Source organism: Poromitra crassiceps, assembly GCF_964638095.1.
Source record: "Poromitra crassiceps genome assembly, chromosome: 1".
NCBI classification, from domain to species: domain Eukaryota; kingdom Metazoa; phylum Chordata; class Actinopteri; order Beryciformes; family Melamphaidae; genus Poromitra; species Poromitra crassiceps.
Genome location: NC_139623.1, coordinates 38,428,183 through 38,456,073, shown reverse-complemented (window position 1 = coordinate 38,456,073; position 27,891 = coordinate 38,428,183). Strand labels below are relative to the sequence as shown.

At 43.7% G+C, this 27,891-nt stretch overlaps 1 protein-coding gene across 1 annotated transcript in view; it reads right to left on the bottom strand.

Moving 5' to 3' along the window:
* The window catches only part of acsl6 (acyl-CoA synthetase long chain family member 6), a gene marked incomplete at both ends in the record, with an annotated part of 94,912 nt that extends 70,543 nt beyond the window's left edge, over positions 1 to 24,369 (bottom strand). The window contains one exon of the mRNA XM_083646527.1: positions 24,324 to 24,369. Coding sequence (XP_083502653.1) covers positions 24,324 to 24,369 — 46 coding nt within the window. The remainder of the gene's footprint in view (positions 1 to 24,323) is intronic.
* Between the last annotated feature and the right edge of the window lie 3,522 nt (positions 24,370 to 27,891).

Below are 27,891 nucleotides of genomic sequence, written 5' to 3'. Positions count from 1 at the left end.
TTTTGACTGCTAAAGTCTTTTCTTCACCAACCCACAACAATGTCGATACTCTATAGCATTTTCGATACCATGAGGGAGAAAATGACGACACATCAAGAGGCATAAAAATAAACTTGGACAGATGGACGGACAGACGCACGCTTCTCCATAATCTAGGCCTGATAAAACTCATTAAAATCTTTGCACTTACAGAGCAGATTACCCTTGCTCTAGTCATCAGCCTATCACAACACTTTGAGCTTGTTGAATTGAATTGAATTTTTTATTTGTCTCGAACAGAAGTTAAAAACACATTCATTTACAAAACAACATATTATATGTCCGAGAAGGGACAGAAAGAAGCCATGCTTATCTAGTCCTGCCCCTCCTTACTACTTCATTAAATAAGGTTTAAATAATAATAATAATAGCTGCTTTACAATACAAAACAGATAGCCTACCATAGGCAATCCCACTTAATGCTACGAAATGTGAAATTAAATATACTAAGCGCAATACTCATTTTTCAAGCTCTCTCTTATACATGTCCATGATTGATAGTTTATAGATTCTTTTGAAATTTCCTATATGATTACTCTTTTTGATCATTTCGTCCAAGCCATTCCAAAGCAGCACCCCACAAACAGAGATGCACATGCTTTTTCGAGTTGTGCGAACCTTTGGTTGTTTTAAATGCAGTGATCCTCTTAAATAATAACCCCCATCTCTACCAGAGAACATGTGTTGAATGTTTTCTGGCATCATCTTGTTAATAACTTTAAACATAATTTGCCCGGTTTTATATTTTACCATATCCATGAACTTCAGAGTGTGAGATTTTAAAAACAGACTGTAACTGAAGTAACAGACACCCACCAATGATAGGGAGGGAGGGAAAAACCAGTAGTATGTTTGATTTTTCATTAACCCTATAACGCCAAGCGTATCATATTTGATACATGATTTTTAGAGCCCTCTAAATCATACGTGCAATATCTTTTTTTTCTTGAAAAACCTGATGTATACAATACGATACATGTCATTTGTGGATAATGCACTAGGGGGCAGTGATTTGCGCAACTGAGTGCCTTGTGCTGACATAGCCAAGATGGCCACCTGCAAGGAGTAACCAACATGTGATTTTGCAAGGAGCTCTTTGTCAATTTTGAAAAGGTAAAGGTAAGAAAAACATTCAAATTGTTACTGAAACATCAATAGGAATAGTTACTAGCTTGATGCAATGTAAAATTACTTAAAATTTCATAACCTGTGTATGTATGAAACCTGTGAGTATCAAATGATATACTGCAGGTATATAAGGTAATTTATCAGCAAATTGGTCAATTGTCATTTTATTGCATTTCATGCATGATGCATAATAATCAAGCAACATACAGTCTTTTTATTACTCAAGTAAAATAATTAAAGGTTTAAATGACATAATTAGGTGTATTTAGAGTCAAAATTAAGATATTTATAACCGGTATAATTTTGTAATTTTTTACACAATGCCTTTTAGATGGCAAGAAAATACTCAGTTGAAGATGCTGACTGACTGAGCCAAACTAACTGAAATGTTCCTTTTCCACCCTGCCAGTTCCATTGGTGGATTACTCATTGCTGCGTGATGTAGCAGAATGTAGCAGATGCAGAATATGTATGACGTCATACAATATGGAAAAATTAGTAATTTCAAAATTAAAGGACAAAGTTTGTGTTAAATCTTGTCTTGTTTTATTATGTTTTTGTTTGTTGAGAAAGAAAACCATGAGGACTATATAAGGCCTGATGTATCATGAGACGATTTGAAAATCAGACTTGCAAAATTATATTTGATATTTATTTATTTTTTTGTCAGAAGGACCAATAAAGACTCCAGATTCAAAGAATTGGAATTTTCTCTCAATTCTTTGATGGTTCAGGCTTTATTAAGAGAAAGCACTGCTGGTGTCCATACTGTTGCAAATGAGTATTGTATCTGTTTCAAATTTTCCCTAAACCTTACTGCTGGATAGACTTCTTCAGCTCGAAAAGTTCCTATTTTTGAACTTGTCCTTTTGACTGATGCTTTTGTTTCTTGCAGTATGGCTTTTCTTGATAATTTCCTAGCATATTATTTAGGCTAATTTAGTTTCCTGTCATGCTTTTCTAAGCTCATGAAAAGACTGTGTCACTAAACTACAGACTGTATCTAAAGTGGGTTTCGGCAACTCAATTTATCTCTGAAAATGTCATTAAGACTGAATGAAAAATGGAGAAAGGTTTCCCAATGCAATTGACTGCCAATGCATCTCTACATTATTATGTGTGTGTGTGTGTGTGTGTGTGTGTGTGTGTGTGTGTGTGTGTGTGTGTGTGTGTGTGTGTGTGTGTGCGTGCGCGTGCGTGCGTGCGAGTGTGTGCTCAATACATTGACACTGCCGGCCAGCATGACAGATGTGCGCAGTCAAACCGTGAACATCAGCTATAACATTTAGTGCACATACTGCACAGCTGGACAAACAATACACATTTGAGCTATTCTTATATGCAACAGAATGGCAGCAAACTGAGCTTCTCTACCATGAGAACCAAGTGACTTTTCAGCTAAAGACTAGAAGTAGTCTCGCTGGCCAGCCTCCCCTCCCTACCGTGAGAGAAGTCTGGCGGCGCAGTGCCCTTGGAAAATAGTTTCCAACAATCCAACTTGCCATTTTCAACGAGCTAGCGTGTAGGTTTCTGCCGTTAGCTTGCTAGCTAGTTTAGGGTGACCATATTTTGATTTCCAAAAAGAGGACACTCGGCTCCGCCTCGAGATACTTTATTATATAGCCTATAATACAAAAAAATACTCTTTTCAAGTCTTACTGGAAAAATAAATATAAAAATATGAAATAATGTTATAAATAATACCTCTGTATTAGAAAATATTTTAACAAAATATCTCTTACAATATTGTCAATGTAATAATGTAAATAATAAAACCGTAACAAACCAAAAATTAGGCTACTTCAATATTAATATAGGCTAATACTATCAATATTACTTCAAGGCACTATAGTGCAATCCATGGACCTGTAGCTGTTGTGGTGTTTCACAGTATGAAATGCAAATCCTCCGTTTTCCCGGGTCCGTTAATTTTGTAGACGAACTCTCCCCCCGCACAGCTTTCTTATGTTTGTCTGTGTCCATGTGAGCTTTCAGATCCCCCGCACCTTTATTTGAAAGGGACACATAGCTTTGCACACAGTGCACTCCGCCTCCCATTTGTCCCGACCAGGACGGTCTGGAGCCGTCTCGCCGTCTGGCGGCGCCAGCGAGCCCCACATGCTCGGACGCCACTACGCCCCCCCTCCCCCCCCCCCCCGCGGAAGCTCCGTGTGAAAATGGCGGAGATTGTGTGCCAGGCAGTCTGAATGAAATTGAATGTAACGTTCCCAATTCTATGTATTAAATTCTAAAAAACGACCCTCAACATTTGGGAAGGCTAAGCCACACAACTAGTTGTTATAATCTAACATCATGCTTTGAAAGGCGACTTTACGACGAAGAGCCAGGGCAACGGCCAATCACAACTCTCCTGCAGCTGTCGTCACGCACGTATCGTCGCCGTGAAGTCACATTTTCGAGCAGCCCCCGTCAGCCGACGGCGGCCCCTCCCCGTAGGACGGGGCTCCACCCGCCGTCACACGGGGAGGGCGGGGCGAGGCTCTGACGGACGACCATGTTTAGGCCTTTACGCTTCGGCATTTTGTAGTAGGAGGCTCGGAGCCAGTGCTGCTGCTCCGATGTCAGCTCTCTGTGTTTGTGAGTGAGTGACACAAGAGCCGCCCACAAGGGAGGCAGCCTCTCGATTACGTCACACGCAACAGAGTACTATTTAAAGCGCCAGGCATCGTTATGCCTAATGGTCCTGTGAAAACCCGGACATTTTCAATAATTAATAAACCCCCCCCGGACACCCCGGACAGGACGTGAAAAGAGGACATGTCCGGGCAAAAGAGGACGTATGGTCACCCTAAGCTAGTTAGCGTTGTTGTTTTCACTGAGGCGGCAGGGTACTATTTACAGCGACACACAGGGAGGAGGGAGCGGAAGCCGCTCTGATTGACATGGTCGGAGCCAATGACAGAGCTTGTAATAAGCCGGGAGCGGACATCCGGCAGCGACTGAAACAGTCGCTCCAATGGGAGAGCAGAGTAGAGCAGGGGAGGGCTTATCCCAGTTGCCTGTTTCCGTGCAGCCAGACTCCTCTCACGGTAGGGAGGGGAGGCTGGCCAGCGAGAATAAAGAAGAAGTGAATCTGTAAACATTCACACGAAAGGCTAAATGTGCTCGAATTAGCAGAAGGATATACTGTAGTGTTTCCACCAAAGCAGTGAGTTTAGCCGTGACATATGAGTTTTGATGATGAATCATATGAACCTATAGTGAAACCGTTCAGCTACAACCACTCACACAAAAGGCTGCCCTCGAATAAAGGCTGCACTCGAGTACACAGGATCTCCATCTCATGATCTCCAGATAGAGAGATAATCAACCCGTTATCACGAGAAGACAAAATCTGAGATCAGAATTGCCATGCCAGCATGCATACATGTGGTGTCTTGACAACTGTTAAGTTAAGTTATAAGTTCAGTTAAGTTATAAGTTAAGTTAAGTTAAGTTAAGTTAAGTTAAGTTAAGTTAAGTTAAGTTAAGTTAAGTTAAGTTAAGTTAAGTTAGGGGGTTTTCACACCTGGCTCGTTTGGAGCAGTTGTTCCGAAACAGGGAGCGATTTCCTCCTTGGCGCGGCTCATTTTGGGAGATCGCCAAAGAAGGGTGGTCTCGGTCTGCTTCCAAACTAACTCTGGGAGATAACAAGATAAATAACTGATCTGATCTCAAGATAACAGCATAGAAATAAATAAGTGCAAGATCAGCTTCCGTACCGAGAAGTCGTATTTCGACCAAAGGATTTAATGCCACCTTGAAGTGAAGTTTGAGTTCGAAGATGAATCACGAGGAGCAAGTGGACTCTTCATGCTCTTACGTGTTCACATGAAGGCTGCAATGAGCTCTTGAAGTAGCAAAGAGGCACCGTTTACCAAAGGAGGGGATTCCACAGACTTCTTACACTCCGTTACATACCAGTCCCACAGACTTCTTACACTCCGTTACATACCAGTCCTTCTTACACTCCGTTACATACCAGTCCTTCTTACACTCCGTTACATACCAGTCCTTCTTACACTCCGTTACATACCAGTCCTTCTTACACTCCGTTACATACCAGTCCTTCTTACACTCCGTTACATACCAGTCCTTCTTACACTCCGTTACATACCAGTCCTTCTTACACTCCGTTACATACCAGTCCTTCTTACACTCCGTTACAAACCAGTCCCACAGACTTCTTACACTCCGTTACATACCAGTCCTTCTTACACTCTGTTACATACCAGTCCTTCTTACACTCCGTTACATACCAGTCCTTCTTACACTCTGTTACATACCAGTCCCACAGACTTCTTACACTCCGTTACATACCAGTCCTTCTTACACTCCGTTACATACCAGTCCTTCTTACACTCCGTTACAAACCAGTCCCACAGACTTCTTACACTCCGTTACATACCAGTCCTTCTTACACTCCGTTACAAACCAGTCCCACAGACTTCTTACACTCCGTTACATACCAGTCCTTCTTACACTCCGTTACAAACCAGTCCCACAGACTTCTTACACTCCATTACATACCAGTCCTTCTTACACTCCGTTACAAACCAGTCCCACAGACTTCTTACACTCCGTTACATACCAGTCCCACAGACTTCTTACACTCCGTTACAAACCAGTCCCACAGACTTCTTACACTCCGTTACATACCAGTCCCACAGACTTATTACACTCCGTTACATACCAGTCCCACAGACTTATTACACTCCGTTACATACCAGTCCCACAGACTTATTACACTCCGTTACATACCAGTCCTTCTTACACTCTGTTACATACCAGTCCTTCTTACACTCCGTTACATACCAGTCCTTCTTACACTCCGTTACAAACCAGTCCCACAGACTTCTTACACTCCGTTACATACCAGTCCTTCTTACACTCCGTTACAAACCAGTCCCACAGACTTCTTACACTCCGTTACATACCAGTCCTTCTTACACTCTGTTACATACCAGTCCTTCTTACACTCCGTTACATACCAGTCCTTCTTACACTCTGTTACATACCAGTCCCACAGACTTCTTACACTCCGTTACATACCAGTCCTTCTTACACTCCGTTACATACCAGTCCTTCTTACACTCCGTTACAAACCAGTCCCACAGACTTCTTACACTCCGTTACATACCAGTCCTTCTTACACTCCGTTACAAACCAGTCCCACAGACTTCTTACACTCCGTTACATACCAGTCCTTCTTACACTCCGTTACAAACCAGTCCCACAGACTTCTTACACTCCATTACATACCAGTCCTTCTTACACTCCGTTACAAACCAGTCCCACAGACTTCTTACACTCCGTTACATACCAGTCCCACAGACTTCTTACACTCCGTTACAAACCAGTCCCACAGACTTCTTACACTCCGTTACATACCAGTCCCACAGACTTATTACACTCTGTTACATACCAGTCCCACAGACTTCTTACACTCCGTTACAAACCAGTCCCACAGACTTCTTACACTCCGTTACATACCAGTCCCACAGACTTATTACACTCCGTTACATACCAGTCCCACAGACTTATTACACTCCGTTACATACCAGTCCCACAGACTTATTATACTCCGTTACATACCAGTCCCACAGACTTATTACACTCCGTTACATACCAGTCCCACAGACTTATTATACTCCGTTACATACCAGTCCCACAGACTTCTTACACTCCGTTACATACCAGTCCCACAAATGGCTGATCGAGGTGAACCTGTGAAAGGCTGGAAGGACACAAAAAGAGAAGCAGTCCCCAGTCGCGTCCGTAAACCCGCGATGCATCGCTGCTTCATTCAGTACATTAAACAAGATTTGTAACCTGTTAGATAACTCACTAAGGCAGAATAAAACTCATTAAAAACGTACAGTACACAGCAGATTAGCCCTGCTCTAGTCATCAACCTAGAACAGTCATTAAGAGAAAGCACTTCCATTTTTAGTATCGATACTAATCGATAATAATGAATACCTGTTGCAAATGAGTATTGTATCCGTTTCAAATTTTTACTATCCATACTGTTGATCACAAGCCCTGAGTGAATGAGGGCTTGTGATTGGGCCAGATTTACTTCCTGTGACAGCCTCACAGGCTTAAGCGGAGGAAACTTCCTGTGGTCCCGCCCCATTGCCCCATCTGAAGGCTGTCACTGACGATTAGACTCCAGGCAGCACTGCGTGGAGATTACAGCTGATTAGCCCAGAGAGGGATGAACAGGAATAACCCCTCCTCTATTTACAGACACTTCCTCTTTTTACTGTTTCACTCCACGCCTCGCTTCTCCTCCTTACTTTTACTGCTTTCTCGTTCTGTTTTATTTATCGATTTATTTGATCAAATTGTATTCTGCTGTAAAGTTCAGAGAGAGATCCATTACTGACTTGGTTATTAGCCATAGATTTGTCTGTGTTTGACGAATTGTGATGGCATTTTGATACACACTTTCTATGAGTAATTTATTTTTCAAAAACAATGTCGGTGGGGAAAAAGCTGGGTCATCCGTTGCATCGCTCTAAAGGAGACTGGAGTATCCAAATGTCAACTCTCTGTCCTGTAGTAACCTAAATCACTCTCCCCAGAGGGGGACACACACACACACACACACACACGCACACGCACACACACACACGCACACGCACACGAACAGGCACACGCACACGCACACGCACACGCACACGCACACGCACACGCACACGCACACACACACATACAGGACTCGCTTCACTGCTCTCCTCTCGCCGTAGCGTCGACTGCTTTTTCATTCTGTTTTAACCATCGATCTTAAACTTCCTCGCCCCGGTGCTTAGTCAGCACATTCTCTCTCTCTCTCTGTCTCTCTCTCTCTCTCTCTTCTCCCCATTCATCCTTATCTCACTCGGCCCACCCCCAACTGAGACCACCCTCCACAGATGTCACCACTTCCTCCTGTCACTGTCACATGAGGGATAGTTGAGACGCGCTACAGACCCGCAGGCGCACAAACAACCGTTTTCCCCCACCCACTTCTGGACAGAGGTGCAATACATATTATAATATGCATAGATAATAATCTATTAATGGCACAGGAATAGCAGGGCAAAGAAGTATTCAGGAGGAAGAACGCAGCAAGGGATGCTCTAAAATGCAGAATAGTCAATGGGGAGAGACAGAGATAAAGAGAGATACACTGAGTGAAGAGAGAGAGAGAGAGAAAGATTCTTATTTTTTTTATTTTTTTTGCTTTGATTGGTTTTTCGCTCTCTTCTGAAGATTTCAAAATAACAACGGTTATTTACAGATTCTGTGAATTTTTGTTAATACACTGTAATTGCTCTCTATTTGCACTATCACCATTTAACTGCCCATTTACTACAGTTCTGTTATTATTCTGAATAGATTCCAGTCAACAATAGTCTTCTATTATATTCTATCTTATCACATTCCAGTTAATTTTCTTTTCTCTTCCTCTTTGAATATCTTTAGATTTTGTGATTTATGTTACTGAGTAACAAAATGCCTTGTTTTCTGTTTTTGATTCTTTGTAATTGCTAAGTGTTGCTAATGTATGCTTTGGCAATGTAAGATGCTTATCATGCCAATCCCTTTTGAATTTGAATTTGAAATTGAGAGAGAGACACAGAGAGAGAGAGAGATACATTGAGCGAAGAGAGTGCAACATGAACAACACAATGAGAAAGAGAGAGAGAGAGAGAGAGAGAGAGAGAGAGAAGCGGATGATCTAAACTGTAATTGCATTGAATAGGGTTTAAAGCAGCTGTGGTCGAGGCAGAGGAAGCCACTGTATAGGTATTTAGTACCACAGGCGCTGGAAGCAGCCAAGCAACGTGTGTGTGTGTGTGTGTGTGTGTGTGTGTGTCCTGTGCAAACTAGTGATTACCTTCCCTCTGCCGCCGGCAGATTACACTGAGGCCAGCGAGTGGAAGAAGGGGCCTAGTTTGAGCCTGGCTGGCCACCGTATCACACCACCCTGAGCTCAGCAGACGCTCACCACACACACCCTCCTCCCTCTCTCTCATCCCCCTCCCCCCTCCTAAACGTGCAGTGCTCATCTTCCTTCACCAACTACTACTACTACACACACACACACCAACACACGCGGGAACTAACACACACACACACACACACACACACACACACACACACACACACACACACACACACACGTGCACGCATGTGCAAGCACAAACAGTGTTGGGCACTCATTACTAAAAAAGTAATATATTACATATTACTCGTTACTATTTTCAAAAGTAATATTATTACTTTACTTATTACTCCATGCCAAAAGTAATTCGTTAGATACTCGTTATATTACTTTTCCGTTACATTCCACACAAATGGCAATAGGCCTTTTTCACTGCAGCGATTTTGTGTCTAAAAGGCAGGAGGTAACACAGGTGCACCAATATGTTAATTAGGGCTTCCAACTTCCAGTCCATTTAGGTGTTCCAGTGCTGGAGCCTTAATTAGTTAGTTGGTTGCACTTGTGTATACTCTGTCTTCTAGACACAAATGGCCATTGTGAAAAAGGCCCATAGCGTTTTTCTCATCAAAATGCAGACTTTGCGGTGCGAATGTGTGAACTAGGTCTATTATGTGCCGTTCCATTTAAACTAATCGCTTTGCCAGAGCACAGCTTCCTACAGAGATGCTTGATGAAGAGCACACCTGGCTCAAAGTGATGACTGACAAGATGCAATCTTTTAAACAGCTTCTGTTTTATAGAATGCAGTATGCACTGCCAATGCAAACTCAATACGTATAGGCTACATCTTTGCTTAACAAGTTTGTGTCACAAATAACGTTAGCTCTGCAACATTAACATTAACCTGACAATAATAACAGCAATGTTTGATGTCCACCAGCTTGTGAGTTTTTACGTTATCTCTGTATTTTAACAGTTTTCCGGTTTCTGTTGTGCTGTCCTCTCGTCTCGTAACGTTAACGTTAGGAAGTTTGAGCTCGTGTTTTTCACAGTGGAAAGAGTGTTAGTAGCCTACCTGTCCTGAGGCCTGTACTACAAAGCCAGTTTAGTGGTTTAGCGAGGTAACTTCAGGTTTAAACCTGGTTTGGCCGTACTACAAAGCAAGTTAACTTCTTACCGACATATATTTCCATAGCAACTTATGCTTCACACTTAACCTGGTCCGTAGCAGGTTAAGTTGCAAGGATAAGATTAGACCTTAGATACACCGCCCACGAACCAATCGAATCAGCAGTTTGGAAAAATGGCCAACCCCTTTCTGGACTAGTTTCCCATCAAGGAAGGAGCACGAATTGTAATGTTGAATTAATCAAGGACTAAAGCCTTGCACTTGTTGCAGGCTACATTTTAATTAAGCCCCACTTTGGAATATGTTTTTATATATTCATTTTTGTGCTCTCAAGTAGCCTAGATACGTTGTTTGACCCCGCCGATCGATTGCAGCTGAATAGTGAGTGGAGAAATATCACTAAACTGGCATAAAAAGGTTACATTAACGTCTCCAAAGCGCACGGTGCCGTGTGCGCAACGGAGCTGAGACTGACGTTGGGTTGGAATTAAAATGGTCATAGCCTACATGCTAGAATAGCCTACTACATCTAAGCAATTTAATATGGGATCACCTGCACACAGGCGATCCCATATTAAGATGATTCATATCTAGGCTACTCCTGCATTTTGCAGTTGCAACTGTGTTGCTTTTGGCCTGTATGATGTGATTTAACTTCATATTTCCAGCATCATTATATGAAATATGGAGATATGCGACTCTGCTGACGATAGCCTATAGCCTATATGTGACCACGAAATAGGCTATTTTTTATAAATGAAATCTATGCCCGCACGTACCGTGTCAATTCAGTTCAGAAGCATTTATTTTATTTTATTATCATTCTTTTTTTTATTGATTAGCCTATAGGAATTATTCAGTCAGTGCGACTAAACACTCATGAGATCATTATTATTCATTGAGCCTAAATGGTCTATAGCTACATACCGATTTTGGACTGAGATAGATTACACATTGCTTCCACAAAAGACTGTAGATAGAGAGCTGTAGATAGCCTACGAAACCGCTCTTCAAAGAAATTACTGGTGTGGATAAAAGTGGTCTTTAGACAGTCATTCGGGAACAGACTAATAATATCCAACGCAGATTTTTTTTTGCGGATTCATTCAATGAGGAAATAGGCATGTCTGGCGCTTTGGTGGCGAAATCAAGCAAGCTGAATAACTTATGCATTTAGACAATCTGCAAATTTTTGCCAGCCCTCCTTTCGCCGCTTATTATGTGCAACAGTGTTGCCCTTTGTTTTTATTAGATGTTTAAAAACCTCATATTTCGTCAATATGAGCGTTTGCTCCTCAAGCGAGAAATATGCGGCTCTGCCGCTGCTGCTGCTGCTGCCAGTCAGACGCAGCCGATGACGTGTTTGGCGTCTCCATGTTGTGATTGGTCAGACGTCGGAGAGAACGCCCTTTTTATGTGCACGAGCTGATGTGCACGAGCATTTTCATGTGCACGAGCCTAGAGCTCGATTAGAAAAACCTGGTTCCACTAAACGAGTGGCAAACGAGCTTCGTAGTACAAGTTAACTACAATCGAGCTGATCTGGTTTAGACAAACCAGATCAAGGGACAGATCCTGGATCTTCTAATACAACATTCGTAGTACAGGCCACTGGACACCGTTTACATTTGACTTTGATGTTCAATCGTGTCACCTTTCTTCCCGACAAAAACAAAGTCATGGGAATATATCCAGCCACGGATTTTCCTCCTCGGCTCAGCAGGACAGAGAGGGAGGTGTCAGGTGTGCCTGCCTGCCTGTTGGTGCTCTGAAGTGCTCTGCGGTGACGTCACCTTGTTTTGGGAGCGTAGCCATGCTGCTTGTGATCAGTGAATGCCGACTGCGTGTCGTTTTGCAGCGCAGCGGCATCACAGAATGGACTCAACAAAAGATGTAACGACTAACGTAACGAGCTCGTTTATCTTGAAGTAACTGTAATATTATTACTTATATTCTATAGTAATTCGTTACACTACTCGTTACTTGGAAAAAGTAATATTATTACAGTAACGAGTAACTAGTAACTCGTTACTTCCCAACACTGAAACACACACACACACACTGACATAGCAACACACACTACAGTAGTATATACAGTACATATAGATTCAAGATCAAGATTCAAGATTTTTATCGTCACTCCGTAGTACAAGTATTACGTGTGAAATTCTTGTGCTGTAGACTCCGTTACAACATAGTGCAAAATAACAGGGCATATAGGTGCAGGAAAACAAGAGAAACAACAAGCAATAACAGTAAAGCAATAAAAACAAGCCAGGAACAGTGACTAGCATAGACATAATTTAAACATAATTAAACATTCTGTTTGCACAGTTGCAAATAACATAGACATAATTAAACATACGTAATCTACTCTTCTCTTCTCTTCTCTTCTACTGTTCTCTCCATCCTTCCCTCAGTAGAGCAATTCTCCTGTCTCTCCACCAACCTAGCCTCCGCTGCACTTCTTTCCTCTCTCTCCTCCGCTCTCGACTCCCTCTGTCCCCTCATCATCAAACCTGCCAGAACCTCCCCTCCTGCTCCTTGGCTGTCCGGGGCTCTGCGTACCAGTCGTGCTGAGCTTCGGGCAGCCGAGCGAAAATGGAAAAAGTCCCTTCTCCCCACTGACCTCTCTGCCTACCACCTCCTCCATTCAAATTTCACCTCTTCTATCTCAGCTGCTAAGTCCTCTTTCTACATCTCAGAAATCCAGTCTTCCGCCTCAAACCCTAGTAAACTGTTTTCTACTTTTTCCACTCTTCTCAACCTGGTTCTGCACTTTCTTGGTTTACTTCTTATCTTTCCGATCGTTCATACCAGGTGTTATGGCGAGGTGCCCTTTCTCGACCCTCCACTCTTACCACTGGTGTACCCCAGGGCTCAGTCCTGGGCCCTTTCCTTTTTCTTCTGTACATCAGATCGCTCGGCCATGTGATAGCCTCTCACGGTTTCTCTTACCATTGTTACGCCGATGACACGCAACTTCTCCTTTCTTTCCCCCCCTCTGACACCCAAATTGTAGCCCGCCTTGCCTCCTGCCTCAATGACATTGCAGCCTGGATGTCCGCACACCATCTCAAATTGAACATTGATAAAACTGAGCTCCTCTTCCTCCCGGCTAAAGACTGTCCTCTCAGTGACCTCTCCATCTCCATTGAAAACACGACCATACTGCCCTCTCAAACAGTTAAAAACCTCGGCGTAATCCTTGATAACCAGCTATCTAACTCAGCCTTCATCGCAGCCACTGCCCGCGCCTGCAGATTTTCACTCTATAACATCCGTAGGATTCGGTCCTGTCTCTCAGTAGAGGCGACTCAACTCCTGGTCCAGGCATTGGTTTTCTCCCGCATGGATTATTGCAATGTTCTGTTGGCCGGGTTACCTGCTTCTGCTATCCGACCTCTTCAACTAATTCAAAACTCTGCAGCCCGTCTGGTGTATAACCTGCCCAAATTCTCTCACGTCACTCATCTCCTCCATAAACTCCACTGGCTTCCCATCCTTTCACGCATCAGATTCAAGTCTCTGGTACTGGCTTACAGGGCACTCCACCGGTCAGCCCCTATATATCTACAGTCCATGGTTAAGCTCCAACCACTGCATAGCTCTCTCCGTACCTCCACCCGTCCTGTCCGTCTAGCCCCTCCATCAATCTGCGGACCTGGGGGTCGCTCATCTAGATCCCGACTCTTTTCCTCTTTAGCGCCACAATGGTGGACTGAGCTCCCCCTTTCGGTCAGTTCAGCTGAAACACTGCCTATTTTCCATCGGAGACTAAAGACTCACCTATTTGGACTATATTTTGGCCCTTCCGGATCAGACCTTTCTTAAGTGCTACTTTTCAGTTGTCGATTGTTCACCGTGCTTATTGTTTGCTGTGTCTTTATAAGTGATACTTTTATAAGTGTTTGTTGTTTTTTACCTTGTTCATTGCTTGATATATTTTTCTGTATTGTTGCTGATAATGTGTATTCTTAGATTGTATATTGTACTGCACTGTATTGTATTGCATTGTAAGTCGCTTTGGACAAAAGCGTCTGCTAAATGACATAAAGTAAAGTAAAGTAAAGTAATGGTAGCAGCTGCAGTACCGCTACTACATGATTGTTGGGAGTTTATTTGTGTATGTTAAGGAGTCTCGTGGCCTGCGGGAAGAAACTGTCCCTCAAGCGATTTGTGAGTGCTTTTGGGACCCTGTATATGTGTGTGTTTGCATATAGATGCAAACACATGCAAACAAGCATTTCTGGTTACACACACGCACGCGCCCACACACACACACACACACACACACACACACACACACACACACACACACACACACGCATGCACATACGCACACACACAGACACACAGACACACACACACACACACACACACACACACACACACACACACACACACACACACACACACACACACACACACACACACACACACACACACACACACACACACACACACTGGATTAGGCTCCTCCCGGTTTAATTTGACTGTCAAAGTGAAATACTGGCAACATATTGCCGCTGTCCAGTGAAAGTCTCCACAATGTCACCTTTTCAGGATGGAAGCATTCTTACACTGATGACCAGCAGCTTTTAGAATTCAAGAGTTCTGCTCTAAAAAAAGACATCCACTATTCAAAGGAAAAGACACGAGTACTGCAGCAGTAGATTCCCTACCTACCAACAGGAGGGTCGCAGGTTCGAGCCCCCATGTTAGCTGGTGGCTTGGTCGGGCGTCCATACAGGCACAATTGGCCGTGTCTGCGGGTGGGAAGCCGGATTATGGGTATGTGTCCTGGTCGCTGCACTAGCGCCTCCTCTGGTCGGTCAAGGCGCCTGATTGTGGGGAGGGCAACTGGGGGGAATAGCGGGATCTTCTCACGCACTACGTCCTGCCGGTGAAAATCCTCGCTGTCAGGTGAAAGGAAGCGGCTGGCAACTGCACATGTATCGGAGGAAGCATGTGCTAGTCTACAACTCTCCCCAGATCGGCAGAGGGGGTGCAGCAACGACCGGGGCAGCAGGGGGAATTGGCCAATTACAATTGGGGAGAAAATGGGAGGAAAATGCAGAAAAAAGATATGACCATATTGCTAGCACATTACACCTGTATAGGTTAGCACTGACTTCAGGAGTCATCTTAAGACGTCTATAAAATATTTCATTTTCTGAGGAAACAATCGGAAGAGGAAATAACGATGAATTTCAGGTAGCATCCCTCACCCCCATCCAACAACACAAAGCTTCTATAGCATTCTGGAAGGAAACCCTGCAATTTGACGATGTTGTATGATCTTGGTGAACATCACGAACACTGACACTGACCAGGCCAGAAGCCCTGCTTCAGCACTTTAACCTGAGTCATTACAGCCCAATACCCCCTGCACTGCATGCTGAAACAGCTAAGAGACACTCAGGAGTGGAAACACTCAGGCAGGCGGGGAGGTCGTCATGTGAATCTGAGTGCAGTGTGTGAGACCGATATTATTGATCACACCAGTATTGATATTGGCTGACCGTCTGTTGTGTAGAGGTAGATCTTCAAACTCACGGCTTGCTGATTGCCAGAATCACAATCACTTAGTTTTAGCCAAATTTCCCACAGGAACAGGAAGTCCTCACATTATGTTATCCATCTTTATTACTTGTTTGATTGCACTTTGTACTGCACCTTGCTTCTGATTAGTGCATTTGTACCTGCTTTATGTTTGTGTTTTTACCTGTAAAGCACTTTGATCGGCCTGTGTCATTGTAAATGTGCTCTATAAATAAAGTTGACTTGACTTGACTTGACTTATGTGCAGTACAATGCAGTCCCCCTATAGACTTGGTTTTTTCACCTTTTCCAATACTCTCCACTCTAGACGATGCACCGTCAATAACAACCCATTTCTTTTGTCAATATGTGTATTGCAAAGTAACACAACATAAGTGTAAAATAGGTTACTTAAGGGGGAAATAATGGTACTCACTGAACGATTGTACGTCGATTCGCAGTTTAAGAGACGTGTAAATGGTTATAGTACGTTTAGTAGAAGTCTGTGTCTTAGACTCTGGGGCAGAGGTTTTCAAAATGGGCAGCGGGCCTCCCCAGGGGGACTCCAAGCAGTTTCAGGGGAGGCTCAGTGAATGGAAGTGGGTAGTACATGCTAGTTATCAAAAGGAGATCACATAAAATAGCCTAAATGTGTATGATTTGGTTCAAGAGATAGTTCAGAGATACAGCAGTTTTGGGTAATTTGACAGTTTTTTCCACTTTCCCAGAGTCAGAAGCAAATAAATGACTTCAGACAGACCTTTCTATGTATTTAATCTGAAGTGTGTCAAACAGCAACATCAGGCTATCTTGGCTCAATTGTTGAGTGTCTATGGGATCAAGTAACATAATCATGATCCCATATTCACCTTATTCTTTGCCCATACAAGGACGCTTCTGCATGACGTCATTTCGTAATCGTCTTTCCGGTTTTAAACACGGAAGTAGAGTACGCCTACCGCAGTCATTTAGACTTGCCAAAAAGCTGTTTTCAAGCTAAAAAACCCCAAACTGTTTTCAAGTTTTAATATTTGTCGGGTGAGAACGTAACATATATGTGACCAGTTTATCAGAACAACGCCTATTGGAAATCTTTAACGAGCAGCGAGGACCGGGAGCGCTGGCTGTGCTGACACCGGTCGGACTAGCTATCTGTCAAACCCTACTGTAGTTAGGCTACTGGCAGTGAGAAAACACTGTCGACGTGCTTTTGTAACTAACGTTAAATGCCGACCGGGTACAGCCATCGGCTCCTCGCAGCAGTAACGTTATGAACATGTAACAGAAGTTGGCCGCAGTGTGTCTTAATTCTGAATGTTGCCACACTTCATTCATACTGACGTTTTATTTTGAAAATGGCCGCCAACTAGCGCTGAACTGGAAGAACAAATACGTTGCGTCAAACGCGGAAGAGAGAAAAAGTGGGCGTGGTGAATAAGGTGAATACAGTATAGGCATCCAGCAATTGAGCGAGGGGGGCGCCTTTTTCCAAGCTTTGTCTGTGGGGAGGCCCACAGTCTCAGACTTTGAAACCCCCCACTCTGGGGTATATAACAAGAAATAAACCATTATCTTGCACATATGGACTTCTGTGATGCATGTTTCTGTACAGCTGTTTATGCATTGTTTATAGTATATGTAATAATGTAGCGTACTGCTTGGTCTAAAATGGGGGCTATAGGCCTACATTGCCAAAAAAACAATGTTGAAATGACTGTGGGTAATCTTACTCTTAGCACATCTGTTAAATACAGCATTTAGTTAGGCTAGCGTGTAAGCGAAACCTGCAGTTTACCTGGCAAGGCCCCAACACCCCCTCCCACCCTCCCTTGTTTCCTTGTTACAGGATTAGGTTGAACAAAAAAAGGTTGTTTGAACGACAAAAGGCCAACATCTGGAGGTAGTGGGTAGGTAAAAACATCTGGAGGTAGTGGGTAGGTAAAAACATCTGGAGGTAGTGGGTAGGTAAAAACATCTGGAGGTAGTGGGTAGGTAAAAACATCTGGAGGTAGTGGGTAGGTAAAAACATCTGGAGGTAGTGGGTACGTAAAAACATCTGGAGGTAGTGGGTAGGTAAAAACATCTGGAGGTAGTGGGTACGTAAAAACATCTGGAGGTAGTGGGTAGGTAAAAACATCTGGAGGTAGTGGGTAGGTAAAAACATCTGGAGGTAGTGGGTAGGTAAAAACATCTGGAGGTAGTGGGTAGGTAAAAACATCTGGAGGTAGTGGGTAGGTAAAAACATCTGGAGGTAGTGGGTAGGTAAAAACATCTGGAGGTAGTGGGTAGGTAAAAACATCTGGAGGTAGTGGGTAGGTAAAAACATCTGGAGGTAGTGGGTAGGTAAAAACATCTGGAGGTAGTGGGTAGGTAAAAACATCTGGAGGTAGTGGGTACGTAAAAACATCTGGAGGTAGTGGGTACGTAAAAACATCTGGAGGTAGTGGGTAGGTAAAAACATCTGGAGGTAGTGGGTAGGTAAAAACATCTGGAGGTAGTGGGTACGTAAAAACATCTGGAGGTAGTGGGTAGGTAAAAACATCTGGAGGTAGTGGGTAGGTAAAAACATCTGGAGGTAGTGGGTAGGTAAAAGCACTCTCACCGCGGAGACCCGTGTTCAATTACCGGCAGCGGTACTTCCGTTTTGGTCCGACGTTCCTACAGATACAATTGGCCGTGTCTGCGGGTGGGAAGCCGGTGGTCTCCCCGGATCGGCAGAGGGGGTGGAGCAATGATCAGGACAGCAGGGGGGATTGGCCAAGTACAATTGTGGAGAAAATGGGAGTAAAATCTGGAAAAAAGCCAACATTCCTTCCTATAAGGATCTGCAGCTACAGGCGATCTTCCTCTACGGAGCCCCCCGTTATGTTAAAGACAACAGCCAAGAGACCTTCCTTGAATGAGAAAAGGTCATCAGCTTATAAACTGTGTGTGTGTGTGTGTGTGTGTGTGTGTGTGTGTGTGTGTGTGTGTGTGTGTGTGTGTGTGTGTGTGTGTGTGTGTGTGTGTGTGTGTGTGTGTGTGTGTGTGCGCGTGTATGTGTTTTCTGTTGTAGGGTGGGGCTCAGCTCCCATCTGAATTAATTATGGAGGAGGGAAAAAGAATAGGTTTACAGGTCTGCTTAGAGCTCACCAGATGAATAGGTTTACAGGTCTGCGTAGAGCTCACCAGATGAAAGAATAGGTTTACAGGTCTGTGTAGAGCTCACCAGATGAATAGGTTTACAGGTCTGCGTAGAGCTCACCAGATGAATAGGTTTACAGGTCTGCATAGAGCTCACCAGATTAATAGGTTTACAAGTCTGCATAGAGCTCACCAGATGAAAGAATAGGTTTACAGGTCTGCGTAGAGCTCACCAGATGAAATAAATAGGTTTACAGGTCTGTGTAGAGCTCACCAGATGAAAGAATAGGTTTACAGGTCTGCATAGAGCTCACCAGATGAAAGAATAGGTTTACAGGTCTGCATAGAGCTCACCAGATGAAAGAATAGGTTTACAGGTCTGCATAGAGCTCACCAGATGAAAGAATAGGTTTACAGGTCTGCATAGAGCTCACCAGATGAAATAAATAGGTTTACAGGTCTGTGTAGAGCTCACCAGATGAAATAAATAGGTTTACAGGTCTGTGTAGAGCTCACCAGATGAATAGGTTTACAGGTCTGTGTAGAGCTCACCAGATGAAATAAATAGGTTTACAGGTCTGTGTAGAGCTCACCAGATGAATAGGTTTACAGGTCTGTGTAGAGCTCACCAGATGAAATAAATAGGTTTACAGGTCTGTGTAGAGCTCACCAGATGAATAGGTTTACAGGTCTGCGTAGAGCTCACCAGATGAAATAAATAGGTTTACAGGTCTGTGCAGAGCTCACCAGATGAATAGGTTTACAGGTCTGCATAGAGCTCACCAGATGAAATAAATAGGTTTACAGGTCTGCATAGAGCTCACCAGATGAAATAAATAGGTTTACAGGTCTGTGTAGAGCTCACCAGATGAGTAGGTTTACAGGTCTGCATAGAGCTCACCAGATGAAATAAATAGGTTTACAGGTCTGCATAGAGCTCACCAGATGAATAGGTTTACAGGTCTGCGTAGAGCTCACCAGATGGCCATTCAAATGAATTATTCATAGTGAAGAATGGTGTGATGACAGGCTAAACAGTGTCATGAATGTAACAGTCATAAAACTTTTTTGTTGTTGTTGCTTTGGTATATATCTCACTCTGTTTTGAAATGATTTCACATGAACACTTGCAATTCTCAGTTCTGATTGGCTGAGTCATTAGGCTACAGTAGAAACTGTTATAAAATATCCAACACCTGACAGTAAATTTAAATATTAATGCGCTAAACAAAATCATCAATTATATCAGTATGTGTCGCTTAGCAACCATGTTGTTTATCTGCTGGTTATATTTTTTAAATATTTTTTCTGATTTTTCCCCATTTTCTCCCCAATTCTACTTTGCCAATTTCCCCCCCTGCTGCCCCGGTCGCTGCTCCACCCTCTGCCGATCTGGGGAAAGCCGACACTAGCACCATGCTTTCTCAGACACATGCACAGTTGCCAGCCACTTCTTTTCACCTGACAGCAGGGAGCTTCACCAGCAGGACGTAGCACGTGGGAGGATCATGCTATTCCCACCAGGTCCCGACCCTTCCGCCCTGACCACTGGCGACCAGGCACCCCGACCGACCAGAGGAGGCGCTAGTGCAGCGACCAGGACACATACCTCCAATCCAGCTTCCCACCCTCACGCACAGCCAATCGTGCCTGTATGGACGCCGGACCAAGCTGAAGGTAACGGGGGTGCGAACCTACGACCCTCATGTTGGTAGCCAGGGAATCTACCACTACACTACCCGGACGCCCTTGCTAGCTGCTGATTGTTAAAGAACTATATTGCTCGGCGGAAGAATAACAAGTAGATTACTGTTAACATCAACAAACACTAAAGCTAAATGTATACTTGGGCGTCAAAGCCGTAGGGCTACGCCGCGCCGCCGCGGCCCGCGAGCCTGCAGCGTGTGTGGCACGCAGCTCCCCCAAAATGTGACTCACCATCAGGTCAACGCAGCTGATGAGAACAGCACATAATGTAGATGGGGAGATAACAGGAGAGAGTGAAAGTTATGACCAAGTATATGCATTGCATTCTCTCCTTGGGTTAACTTCTAGTAATTAAAGTCATAGTGAAATCACACAATTAACTAATTTCCCTGGGACCCACACCCTCGCACGTTCGAGTATGTATGTAGCTGCCGCCAGCATCTAAACTCGAGGCTATGTTGATGCATGTTTCTCACTTTAGCTATAACATAACTAGTAGGGGTCGACCGATTATCGGTTTGGCCGATTATTATGGCCGATATTCAGCATTTTGACGATTATCTGTATCGGCATTTTCATTGGCTGTTTGCCGATATAATACATTTATTAAAAAATTATTTACTTTCGCCATGAAGCGCTGCAGAAGCCTGTGTGACTCTCTGCTGCAGCCCCTGTCTGCCCTGTGGCAATGTCCCGCCCACAGCGCTATCTGATTGGTTACATATTGAGCAAGAGCCTATCAGAGGGCTCCTCAGAGATGAAAGTTGAGACGCTGCCTGCCCCACAAAGCTCGTTGATAAGCGAGTGGACTCTGCCTGGTGCGGCTGTGTGAGCGAGTGTGACTGCCTTCACTAGACTTTCTCCAACAACACGGACAGACACACACAAACGCAGATTGTTCGCAAATGTTCGTTTGGTGTGCCATAGCAGTCCGTCCGTGTCTGTCTGTGTCTGTCCGTGTGTGTTGGAGAAAGTCCGATACGATTGGTGTACCTTGTAAACTGGGGCAGGACACAAGATTTTAATTCCATAGCGTCCACGGTGTAGCGTCGCTCTTTTTGAATCAAATGGCCATGGTTGTCAAGCGCGAAGCTGTTTTATTAATCAATAGTCCTGTAGCGTCCTGAAAATATATATCTCCAATCCACTCGCATGTGTAACGCAGCGCAAGCAGACTGCTGCAGGCAACCACTTTTCAGAGCGGAGGAGGAAGAAGGAACCGAATAAAGTAGGATGAGACATTAGTACGTCAGCGGACTCGTTTGCAATAAAAAGGGAACCGAATAAACTAGGATGAGACATTGGTCAGCAGATGCCCGCATGAACCTGTCTGTGTTCTCCTTTGAGAGAGCCTGGTGCGAGGTTAGTGTCAAGTAGTGTAAGCTGAGGGAAACCCTCTTTATTATTTTGTTTCTGTGGTGAGCTGTTAGTTTGTTTAAAGTAGCCTACACAGCTTTATCTTGATAATGTGCCCAAGTCTCCACTAGATTGAACAAACACACACACACACATACACTTTGATTCATATCAATATTAATAGAGTGAATATTTTCAAATAATATTGTAGTTGGATAAACTGAAGAAAATGAATTTCAACAACGGGTCGTGTTATTCTAAATTTTGACACCAAGATTTAAATTTTTACTGCAAACATATATCGGTTCCAAAATATCGGTTATCGGTGTCTTTCATTGCCGATAATCGATATCGATATCGGCCCTGAAAAACCCATATCGGTCGATCCCTAATAACTAGCCTACTACTGTACTACTACTACCACCAACACCACCACCACGCCCAGCTCCAGGATGAAGTGACTGATGGGCAATTAAAAATTGTGAGGGGAACAATTCTTTTTTTATATAAACAGTAAGTGATCCTACTGTCCTACTACAAAAACATGGTGTGTTGTGTTCTTTTAACTGAAATGGTTAAGCCAACTTCTATTCTCCTCATCAGCATCACCATGACAGCGGTGCCCAACACAGGATCACATGACAGCGGTGCCCAACACAGGATCACATGGGATCGATGCCATAACCTTTCTTTCAGAGTAGCATTACCTATAGCCGCAGTCCTGGCCCACTGCTCTGCCTTCTGCCCTTCTGAGGTTTACTCATGTCAGCATTCCAGCAGCAGTCCTTCTGGAATAGCTCTTGCTGGGCACCGTAAAAAAAAAAAGGCTTCACCTCATTTCAAAGTGGCAGGCAGGTTTTCCCATAGTGCTGTTTTTCTTTTCTGTTTTGATCCTGCTCCCCTCTTTCTTTCCTTTTCCTTCCATTAAGTCCAGTTTTCCCTTGTCCTTTAGCATAATTGTAGCTGCTCGCTGTTGGTCCCCCTCTCCTCTGGCCAAAAATGTAAAAGGCTTAGAAAGTCCTGTCATTACTATGACTTCGACTCTCCACTTATTGTGTGTCCTAACAAAGGGAATAAAGTAGCCTATTATCATTGCAGTTAGCATTCTTTTTGGAATTCATAAAAGCAATATCCCTCCAGTCGTGCCTAACAACACCTCTAGCCTGCTCTAACACCACTGTAAAACAGGTCCTCTCTAAGGGTTTACTGCTTTAACATGTATCTTCCCTTGTGTGTTGTGTGTAGAGTCGACTATAGAAGACAGAGGGCCGAAGTCCCTCAAAATGCCCTGTGTGACTGTGAACCGGCCGGGGAGAGGTGTTTGGTTAACGGGAGGAGAGATGACGGCAGCGGGACCACGCTGTGCTGCCTGCCGCTGTGCGGTTTGCCGGTAGGCCGCAGGATTTCAGCACCCCCTCTCCCTGGACAGCTCCATCCAATCAGCTGTGTGCCTTTCCCAGCGCGTCATGCCCCTTCCCCCTCATCCCTCCCTCCATCACTGGTAGCATAGTGGAGGACAGAAGATATGCAAATAGTTGACTCTAAACCGGCTAGTCCAGGAGGCTGACATCTTTTATTTCAGATGTGGCTTGGACATGTGGGCTATAAACACACTCTATTATATGGGATAGTCATCAGTCTCGTCACGGTAACATGTTTTTTTACTGACGTTTCTACGCACAATGTCACACGACCTTATAGCAGCTGCCTGGCACTGACAGGAAAGCACAGGTTTATTCCGTCTGGCCTACTACAGTGGAAGCGGGCCTTATTGCATCATAAAACACACTTCAACCAGAGATATAATCACAGTGATCTGCACAATGGCATGCATTTAGCCATCACCCGCATGGATCAATGTGTGCGGCAGGCTGGCGGCAGCATGGCAGTTTGTCTGTGCACCTGAATAAAGTGCAGTCCAAATCCCTTCGTGCCTGAAAGCACTGCTGCTCTAATAACCTAGAAACACCGGAGTCCAAAATTCAAGCATGATGGCTATTGGATGCCTTTTATAGCCTGCTGCACTACGGTAATACACCTTTGGCTTTAGGCTGGGCTACTACACGTGTGAAATTTAAAATGTCACCGGCGTTGCTACCGTACAGGCCGAGCACTTGCCACAGCAAAAGCCCTGCAGATTACAACCCTATGGGAGTAGACAGACGGATGGAAACCGCCATTCGGTAATGCGTAAGAATGTATACAAATGAAAAAGCATAGTCTGCTGGACAAAAAGCCAGCAGTGAATGAATGGGACAATGCGCCTCAGAGCTCATGCAAGACAGGTGACATCACTTACCTCAACCCGGTGTGGCAGTGCTGTGTAGGAGGGTGGGGGAAAACCCCAAATTCAAAACTCACCTAATAAAATCCAGAGCGACCCAGACACCAGGACGAAGGCGAGCATGTCTTTCTCATTGACTCTGCTGTATGTCCCGGCACGGCACGCCACGGCGCAGGGGGAGCGAGCGGGTCAAAACTGCAGCATCGACTGCAGCAACTCGCCGACAATCTGGGAGATTAACAGGGGGGCGAGAATTTATCTGAGGCAAAACACAGTGGGAGAGCTGCTGTGGGAATGACGATGTCCAACCGCTTTACAGTGCAGCTTTTTAGCCTGGGGAAAAATGGGATGTCGACGAAAAGAAATAGTCCCAAAATCTAGCGAAGCATCCTTCCTGGTGGATTCATTCTCTAGCTTCGCAGGCTGCGTTGCGCAATGGCAGAAACCTGGCCTGATGGTGAAATTAAAGGGCTTTAGGTCGGGCGGAAGATGCAGCTCGAGGCAAGGTTACTGCAAACACAAAGCTATACAAACACTAACCTTCAGTTTTACTCATTTTAACAATATTGATTTATCTATTTAAAAAAAAAATTAGTAGGCTATATACTGCGCCTAAAATTGTGTCTACAAGACTATAAATATAAAAACCATGCTATGAATTTGAGTTTTTAAATCGGTAGCATATTCTTTATGTAGTCTGCAGAAATAGCCTACAATGCTGAGTGACAATGACAGCTATGCTATTCCTAGGTGTGTGTTTTTCTATTAAGATGATGATGATTATTATTACAATATATTATTTTTGAGATTATGAACGGTGTTGTATTTCCAGAGGAGCCGTGTGTGGACGGTACATCACACCATACAGCCGATATGTCCCTGCATGCTGACAGCACAGCTTTGACACAGAGTAACCCCGCGCGTCACAGTCACGTGACAGCGTAAAGACACTCCCACTGAACTAGGTTAACCTTGAGAAAGCCTTGCAAAGTGGGGGAGTAAGGGAGACAGAGAGAGAGAGACAGAGAGAGAGAGAGAGAGAGAGAGAGAGAGAGAGAGAGAGAGAGATGAAATTTACAATGATATTTGATTTATCCATTTATCCAGAGTGACTTAGCTACAGTGTGTGAGCAGGAAGAGGTTCATTCTGCTCAAGGACACAAGTCCATCCATCTTAATAACAGGACGCATGATTTAGGCTGAAATAGGCTATCTTTATGAAGACATTGTTGAAAGCTGATTTTGTTTAACTGTTTGAATGTATATTATATTTATTTGAAAAAACATCACGAAGAAGAAGATTATTATCATGAGACAAAATATGCTTGGGAACAATTAATCATGAAAGTTGAATACAGCACCTTTGATGAGGGCAGTGTCATGAGAGGCAGTTCTGTCTGAATATCTGTTTCTAACCTAAAGCATATGAGTCACATTACAGTCATCAAAATCATTATTATTCACTGACTCAGCCTCTTGTATTACAGTAGCATCTTCATGTAACGTCAAACTTCTGTCCTAACAAGTTCCTCTGGCTGCGGTGGCCGGCATGCTAATTGCCTTATTGTGGAGTGACGATATGACCTTATCAGGCGGGTGATGGTCACAACCTCCCATCTGTCACCTTCACATCCTTCTCTTCTTCTTCTCCTCCTCTCTTACTGCCCAGGTGGGGTATCTCGTCGTAAGGGCCTTTCTGTCTGTGTGGAGTTTGCATGTTCTCCCCGTGCTCCCCCAGGGGGGTTCCTCCGTATATAACCCCCCCCCCACTAAAAACATGCAGAAGATCAGATCGCCATCGTCATCCGACCAGTGACGACAACATCCAAAGTCGGTCCCCGGGTGCTGTACGAGAAAGCGACCACTGCTCCTGGCCTGCCCCAGGAGGAAAGGACAAAGCCAGGATGGGTTAAATGCAGAGGACAAATTTCACCGGCCACCGTCAGCATGTGTGTGTTGTGGCCCTCCGTGCATGTGTTGTAGTGTGTTGTGTGACAATAAAGACGGGCTGCCGTCTGAATTCCTCTCCTTTCTTATTTCTCTCCTCCTCCTCTGACCCCACTGCAGAGAAGACAGACAAGACAATGGTAAACAAGGTTGGCAAGGAGGCAATGTATTGGGTAACACTTCATAATACTGTAACACAAAAAATGGGTAGTTACTGAGGAACGAGTAAGGAACGAACCATTAGTTCATGAATAGTTAATGATTAGTTAATGAGTAGTTGATAGGTAGTTCCTTAATGGTAGTTACTTAAGAACTGACCATTAGTTACCATGTTAACGAACCAGTAAGTAATGATTACTTCCCTAATTTTTTTTTTCATTTGTTTTCATTATGAAGTGTTACCATGTATTGAGATAAATAGGAAAGGTGAGCCTGGCGAGGCAACCATGAGGCAGTAAAGATCGGGAAACTAGGTCAGACAGCTATACAAAAGGGGCGACCACAGCTGTAGCTGATATAGCAATAAAACACAATCAGAGGCCCTCTTACTGTATCTTCTCAATGACATTTCTGAAATCAGATTATTAACCAACTTCCCCCCTGTTCTGCCAGGAGAGTGGGGGCGAAATGCTGCTGATGTACAACATGGCCATTGTAGTCATCACAGGAGTATAAACACACACAAGTGAAGTGATAAGTGTTCTATATAAATTATATAAATAAATAATAAAATACAAAGAGGGGAAAAAAAAGATCGAACCTCAAATCAAACAAAAGCATCAAGTAGCAAGAAAGTGAGTACTCAAGAAAGAAAGAAAGAAAGAAAGAAAGAAAGAAAGAAAGAAAGAAAGAAAGAAAGAAAGAAAGAAAGAAAGAAAGAAAGAAACATCTCACCCGGGACCTGTATTGCATATCATAGCTACCTCTCTATTATGGTCTCTCTCCACTGTGACTGCAATAAAAGCAGAAATGCCATGAGCAAACACAGAACTGACAATGGAATTAACGCGCACCAAAATACCTCCTCCATGACAGACAGAGGTAAGATTGGTCCTAAAGCATGGCACTACACTATACCACAATCAGGGCCTCAGCCTCCCCAACTGAAAATGCAGGCATTTGTGACAGTGAGAGACTTGTGACAAATGACAGATATTATAGACGCTTTTAATTTGACAACATAAACATTCAAAATTGCCCCTAGCTTACTTCCTGTTGCAATGTTTGCTAATGCAATAGCTGACAGGAAATAAGATAGGGTTCAAACTGTTCCCATAGTAACCCAATTCCATGAAAACCATCTATATAGGAAGTTAATAAACTGTCATATTCCTGCAGGAACTTGGCTCTGCAGATATTAGTTATAATACTTGTGCTCATATTTATATTTCTAGGCTATTCTGACACTTACACTATATGTATACCGTACATTATCTAATGACAGTGTTACATCAAATCGCTTTGAATAAACCAAACAATTAAAACCTAAGACAGTCTTTAAAGACAAAATACCTAAAAGGATTTCCTAAAAGATGGCTTCTAATTCTGTTCAGCGGGGACAAAGGTGTCGACCGAAAATACTTTTCCAAAGACCTATTAAAAAAAGACAATGTTCTCACCAGCAGCAACACTATAAAACTAAGTGAAGAGAAATGTATACGGTGTGTTTCCCCCAGCTGCTTTATCTCCCCACAGCCT